At 37.1% G+C, this 7,646-nt stretch overlaps 1 protein-coding gene across 2 annotated transcripts; it reads left to right on the top strand.

Moving 5' to 3' along the window:
* Nucleotides 1-2,502: 2,502 nt before the first annotated feature.
* LOC144474897 (cytochrome b5) lies at nucleotides 2,503-7,415 on the top strand. Of its 2 annotated transcripts, none has more exons than XM_078190274.1 (2): nucleotides 2,503-2,607; nucleotides 5,821-7,415. In XM_078190274.1, the coding sequence occupies exon 2, from the start codon at nucleotides 5,846-5,848 to the stop codon at nucleotides 6,296-6,298; it is 453 nt and encodes a 150-aa protein (XP_078046400.1). In that variant the 5' UTR covers nucleotides 2,503-2,607; nucleotides 5,821-5,845; the 3' UTR covers nucleotides 6,299-7,415. The 2 variants fall into 2 exon arrangements, with proteins under 2 accessions (XP_078046400.1, XP_078046399.1); XM_078190273.1 differs by lacking the exon at nucleotides 2,503-2,607 and adding an exon at nucleotides 4,147-4,215.
* Nucleotides 7,416-7,646: the final 231 nt, after the last annotated feature.

Here is a 7,646-nt window from a genome sequence, read left to right as displayed (position 1 = left end):
CAACTCTTTGAAAATTGAAAAATATATAATTATATAATATACATATATAAATATATAACCTCTACTGATTTTAATCTTAAAATTTCTTTTACACCTTGTTTGCTAAAGCAATTTTAATTAGTAGCTTTAACTCTTTGAAACAGAATCTTAAAATTTGAATTTCTGTGATGCATCCTTGGAAGAGCTGTTCATTTTTAAACAATGCCATTTTTAAACAATGCCTACAGAACCGTTGATTATTTTTACCTGTTGCCTTCTATTTTAAGGCCACGGTGTTAAGAACTCGGACGCGAGAATTTTAGCGTACACTGACAAAACATACGCCGCCGTCCAGTCAATCGCGAAGGTTAGCAGCGTCTGAAATATTTTCTACCATAAAGCCACGGCGGCTATTAATAATCATCCTCGTTCTATAACTATAACGTTGCAGCAGCTAAAATTACATCATCGATCGAATCGTTCATTTCTATTGGCATTCAAGTCGGGAGACTCGATCAATTCATACTTCATCTGATACCACTGTGAAATAAAATTCTTTCGATGACATCTTTCAATAACAAGCTTTATAGTTTATTTAAAATGAAAACTCGAATCGAAATATCACAAATGGATTTATAGTTTGACAACGTCATCGAGAGATCAACTTTAATATTTAAGTAAAAATAGAACGAAGCGGGGTCTTTGTAACTTATTTTTAAATAAAGAAGATTAATGTGGCTCCACTATGACGTATTATAGTGAAGAATAACCTAAACTGTTTGCCAAAATTATCGAGATATGATAAATATTCATTAAATCTAGATGTCGCCAGTCTGTATATTCCGCCAGTCTGTAGTCGATGTAGATAAAGAAATTTTCTATTTTATCGATATATTCTATCGAAATTTATACCATATAAATATTAAATCAATTAATATTGTTACTCACTAATGAAAGATCAATTTATAATAAATCTATTAAGAGTAAGCATAATTATACGAAACGAGAATAATTTATTTCTCTGCTTATTAATTTCACGTTGAAATATATCAATGAGAAATGTTAAATTAAATTATAGCTGTGAGTTTAAACATTAGAATCAATTAATTTGTTTAGCACTATGTTGAATCACGTTCAGTGTTACCGATAGTTTTCGATAAGTAGATACATTAACAAGAAGAGAATGTATTATATAATTCATTTCTACTACGAGTGCTGAATATGATTTAATAACAATAAACTATTTGAACATTTAAACGGTGGAAATAATATTTATAAAATAGGTAAGACAGACATATGATATAAAACGTAATTATTTTCATAGACAGTGGAGCAATTATTTTAAAAAATTATATAATTAGTGATGGTACACATATCGCGATATTTTTATACATTCTTCCACGCATATGAATATTTACAACGTTAATTTTATAAGCTTTACAATGTTATGCAATATACTGTAAGAAATCTAAGTATATGGATAAAATTAGAATGTGGTAGGTAACCCTTTAGAGTGATCATCTGTAGGTAATTTTTGGCGAACAGTTTGAACGTTTTGTCAGTAGAGGTAATGTCGATACAATAAATTCTTCCCAATTATCCCTTAACTTGTAAAAATACAAATAATCCGAGACGAGACATGATTTTTCAATTTTCACAATTCGTTTTTAAGGTTGCCGGTTATTAACAATTATAAAAACAAGCCACGAGCTCGAATAATCATACTCCCACTTCTCATGGTGTTTTTATTTGAAAGCTGAGGGTGAATGGGGGTGAGAAACTTATCTGTTCTGTATATTTGCTATTACAAATAAACATTTTTACACTATGTACAAGCAGAAGAAACTCCTGAATATTTCTGTAACTTAAAACATTTTTTAATTAGAAAATTGACAAATAAATAAGCTTAAATCATCGCTAGATTGTTTAACAAAAGGCCAAACTTCCTTATTCTATAATTATAATTTTATTCTGATCAATTCTATTAAATATGTCATTCGTAAGCGACGATGTTAATTTATTTATACACGGAGAAATTTTTATTACAATAAAATTTTTATTTACAACGAATTATTACATCTAATTTCGATTTATAAAATAAATTTTTTCGAACTCTCAATAACTTTAATAGTTATATAAATTCCTTTCGTTAGTGTTGCCGTTCATCATTCCTTTCACTGTTTCGCCATAAACTCTTAAAATAAACATAACAAAATTCAGCGAGTTCTCGCGCAATATTTACATCCACTAGGATCAGATGACCCGATCGCCGATTCATGTTACATCAGATCGCTAACCGATACTCGCCTCACGACCTCCACGCGCCATCCGGTTATTAAAATTAATTCCGTCGAGGAAGCGCGCGCGCGCCCGCGCGGCATGTCGGAAGTAATCGTGCGCCGTCTATTGCAACAAAAATTTCAGCATTACGCGAGCGATAATGAAAGTGTAAACAAAAACAGCAAAACCGTCGGGCGAGAGTGTCGAAGCGGTGAGACGAGGATTCAGTATCATTCCGATTCCCTCATATAAACGATCGTCGCCGAAAAAAAAGCAGTAATTGCTCCGCAAGCTCTGCGACACTCAATCGCCGTCTCCAACTTGACATAGATTTTTCACGAATTTCTGGTGAGTACAGTCCGCGTTGATATTCCATAAAATATATTATTACGAAATCATTCTTTCTAAAAAATTCTCTTACGAGACCGTGGAGATTAGTTAACGTTCAAAACAACTGTCCAACGTTCTTCGTTTTAATTAAGCATCACCGCGATTAGATGCAAATATAGAAGGATTGTTTATGGGCCCGGATCGTTGGTCGAGATATTTATGCCAGCACGGCGGCGCGTTTTAATTTATTCGGGGGGGAAACCTAAATGGTCTCTCGTATATACCCGTTCGTTATCAAGTACTATGCCACGATAGAGTCGCGTGCGAGTTTAGTTTGCGACTCTGGCTGGTAATTACTCGAAAGCGTAACTATAATTACGAAACGATTGCGTAATGTAAAGCGCGCGATACGTGTCGTCGTTGACCTAAATGAAAGAAGATTGATTTTGCATCGATGCCGACGGTAGGCTGGAATTGACCGTGGAGCCGCACAATGTTGCGTCAATTGTAAACGATTCCGAGCTATCGATGATACGTTTTCTTCAACTATCTTTAACCGCTGTAACGTCATTGTTTTGTCGAGAAGCGTCTAACGTTGCTCAGCACATTTCCTCTTAGCCTGTAAAAGTTGTTAACGAGGTTAACGCTGGAACTACTCTGTTTGGCCTAATCACCGTGGCCCTGGATTAAAAGTCGTATAAAGAAAGGAGAATTTTATATATATAAATTGATAATCTATATCTTTTATTTTTGTTCACCTTTTCGCGTGGAGAGATTTCGTGGAGAGATTTTTCATACGTTAAAATGTAATAGAAGGACAAGAAATTATGGTCGGAAACACTTTATTTTATTTCATTAAAGATATTATTAAATTACTCTTTTTTTATCTTGTATAAAAATACGTTTAAAATCAGAGACGTCTGAAAAACAAAAATATATTCTTAGTGCGTTGAATTAAATTTTCAGTACTGAGAGTTTCGACAAAGCAAAAATTAGCTTAATGGCACGATAATTAAGACAATCCGTTTTTTGATTTTTCCATCTAGAAATTCTGTCGTTGAAATATTTCTATGTGAAATTTTTAGATTTTTCAGTCAATTTTCCAGCATTAACTACAATAAATCTCCAAATATTATATTATCGTTTAAATTTTTATTTCGATTATTTCTCGTTCAAAATTTTTATTCACGAAAATTTCTCATTAAAATTTTTATTTACATATAATTCTCGTTTATTGGGTAAATATTTCGATCAAAGAAATATCTTTTGCAATCAGATACATCGGCGCGCATTCGATAATTCATCATAAAATGCATATATGTTTTAAATATGCATTGCATCGATGTAAGAACGCGTTACATGACGCCCATGGTCGTAGAGAGACGCGCGGATGTTATACTGCGAACGATTCTAATCGATGCAATGGCGAAAAGGCTGCGTGCGAGCAGAGAACCTTGCAGCCAGGCATCGGGTTTCAACCGGTAATGGAATTATTTTCCTTTCCCCTACTAGAAATTGATTTCTGGTGACGGTAAGCCTCCGAGCGCTGTGTCTGCTCAGTGAGGACGCGGTTTAGGCGACCGAAGGGTCGCTGGAAATGGAGGATAGCGGCGCGAACGAACAGAAGTAATCACCGGTCGATTTTCTTTGTAATAACACTCGTTATCACCGGTCGATTTTCTTTGTAATAACTCTCGTTATCACCGGTCGATTTTCTTTGTAATAACTCTCGTTATCACCCAGCGGATTTTTTATCCAGCGCGGCAACCAGAATCCGCAGTCAAATCGTGAAGGATATCAATTCGCTGTATTTTACATCGTTTTGCCATAATTCTGCGTTTCGTTTTACCATAATTCTGCGTTTTATTTTGCTATAATTCCGCGTCTGGTTTCGTCACGATTCTACGTTTTATTTTGCTATAATTCCGCGTCTGGTTTCGCCACGATTCTACGTTTCGTTTTGCCATAATTCTGTGTCTCGTTTTGCCATAATTCTGCGTCTCGTTTTGCCATAATTCTGCGTCTCGTTTTGCCATAATTCTACATTTCGTTTCGTCATAATTCTGCGTCTCGTTTTGCCACGCTTCTGCGTCGTTTCGCCAAGATTCCGCACCGTTTTTCCGCGATACCGCATCGAAACGTCCGCGCTTATCTTTCACCGATAAGAACGTCTCTTATCGACTTTCCTCAATTTTCCGATTAATTGACGAGTGTCAAGTGTCAAGCAATCGTTCGATCGCCATTGGAACAACCGTACAGTAATTCCCGCGGTCGCTGCTAGCCAATCACCGATCACCCAACATTCGCAGACGCGTTCTCAAGAATTTTCCGACGCGGTCCTTCCTGCGATCGCGAAGGCATCGCTGATTTAGAAATCGTATTTTCGGTCCGGGTCAGCCAGGGTTAGCTTCAATTAAAACGCTGACCTCCATTTATTTGATAAAAGTAGTTACGATATTGGAATTTCACAAGCTCTCGATTGCTTTAACACGTGCGATTACTTCGAAAACAATTGGTTGCTTTAGCTCGGATAATTTACTTATCGAGGTGGGATTGGGAAATGCGAAAAAACTTGACGTCAGCCACCCGTATCGTTGGTGTTATTCTCGCGAATGTATTTCGCAAAAATGTTCGATAAGGTGTTTCTAAATTTTTTGTTCGTCCGATCGCGAGAAAGCAGATTTTTAAATACGCGTTTGCTCTTTCGGTTATTTTAAATAAATCAAGCGCGGAGTTTCTTCTGCATGTGTAATAGAATATTCTTTCTGCGAATACGTGAGACAAGATTCATTCTTTATATGTAACATAAGATTCATTCTGCATAAGTAACATAAGACTCATTCCGTAGACGTGACATAAGATTCATTTTATATACGTAAAATTCTTTGCACCTTTATAATATTATTATTTTTCAAGTTTTCGCATTGATATTTTTAATTTTCAATTTTTCGCATTAGTATTATTGATCTTCAATTTTTCATTAATATTATTAATTTTCAATTTTTCGCATTAATATTTTTAATTTTCAAATTCTCGCATTAATATTTTTAATTTTCAATTCTTCAAGTCATCTTTGTCTTTTCAATCTTCAACTACGTCATCGATCTTCCTCGTATCCGTGACAAACGCATCGACTAAAAATCACCGACAACGCATCAAAACTCCATCGAAACTCTACGATACTCCACGATACTATCCAACAACTAACCAAACAATTGTTTCTGATTGAAGAGCGAGTAACAGCGAGCCTGAAGACATGGATCTATTGCACCTGACCGGATGGATCGGCGGTCTGCTCGATCTGAGGAACCCGACGCCGCCGGACGACGATTATCTCACCCTGAGCGAGGGCCGTGTCGTCGAGAGGGTGCTGAAACAGATCAAAGAGGAGCCGAAGACGTCTACAGAGAAGGAGATAGGCAGTCTAAAGACGATCACGCTGGACGAGGTCGCCTGGCACGACACCGCAGACAGCTGCTGGATCGTGATCCGCGACTTCGTCTACGACTGCACGGACTTCCTGAATAACCATCCGGGCGGATCGGACGTGATCCTCGAGTACGCCGGCAGGGACGCCACGCTGTCTTTCATCGGGACCGGACACTCGAAGGCGGCCAAATTGAGCCTGGAGAGGTATCTGATCGGCGAGCTTCCGCCGGAAGAGAGGATCTTCCGCGTTCCCGACGGCCTGAAGATCGCCGGACTTTAATTGCCGGAACGTCCCCCCTCCCCTCCCCATTGATCCACCGGTGAAAGACTGATTTCTCTTTGGTCCGCCCCGGAGTGTCTCGCGAGTGAACTTTCGACTTCATTTTTCCGTCCTTCGAGGCTTCCTCCCTTAATCGATCGGCTCGGCCGGCCAAGTTTTAATTGACGCTTCCAGTCGGCTCTTAATGGTTGCCTGCAATTTTGTTCCTCGCAGTTTCGCCGTCCTCGGTGCGATCCCATCGCCGCGACGTCTTCCCGCGGAGCGAGAAATTCGGTCGTCGCGATCTCGCGGCTCGAAACTGTGTTCCTCAGATTCCCGAATACCTGTCCAATAGTTCATAATGGCGGACCATTTTCATCATTGATAATTTTATCAACTGTTTTTAGCTTATATTGTACGGTACAAGATTTGTACTTTTATAGATTTTAATGGAACAGCAATTTTTAATTAGCTGTTAGAAAGTCGATAATAGATTAATATTTATAATCTGGGTCTAAATAGACCCGCCATCCTAGCGTTAAGGGTGTTATTTTGAAGATAGTATTTATTTCTCGGGGAGTCTAGAATAGAAATTGTTTGATGCTCTTTTTAGAGATCTCTGCTAACGCACGAATACTCTTCCAATTCTTGGTACTTAATCGTGACTGATCAAATTATTTTACGAAAGCGTTAAAAAATAATGTGCTCTATGAAATCGAGAGTTTCGCGCTGAATTCACACAAATTAATATTTAACAATATAATTATCATTTACAATTTTATTACAGCATAGTTATTATTTACATAGTTATTGCAGCACAGTCATAGCCATTACCGATTATTATAAAAAATAAAAATTGTCTACGTTAATCGCACGACATAGGATGCAATCTCAAGCATTCTTTCTTCTTTTAATAATCTTAACAAGTTCACATTAATACATCAACGCTCATCAGTGCCTTTCAATCTTCCAACTGCTTTAAATATACGTCTACCGATTTTATACATTTGTAACAAGAACGAAAATATCAAATGCAAAATTGTAACAACATTAGAAAAATTAGAGGATGCTTGTTGCATTATTCTCAATTTGTTACGTTTATTAATTTATAATATTAAATTATATTCTTTACAATCCATTTGGTCAATTTTTATTTCGCATCAATATCCGCGGTCTAGTTATACACCATGACTAATTATATATGTATTATATAATTATTTATCAACCGCGGTCGACACAAAAGTTAGACGTCTTTCCCGACCGTGCGCGAACGTCGACCCAATTCAATTTACAAAATGTAAATGGAACGATTGATCGAACAGTGCACAAGCTGCTTATTGATTTCCTCTCGTACGCTGGCGGAGATAGG

The sequence above is a fragment of the Augochlora pura genome, chromosome 9 (genome assembly GCF_028453695.1).
Source record: "Augochlora pura isolate Apur16 chromosome 9, APUR_v2.2.1, whole genome shotgun sequence".
NCBI classification, from domain to species: Eukaryota; Metazoa; Arthropoda; class Insecta; order Hymenoptera; family Halictidae; genus Augochlora; species Augochlora pura.
This window is presented reverse-complemented; position numbering and strand designations above follow the sequence as displayed.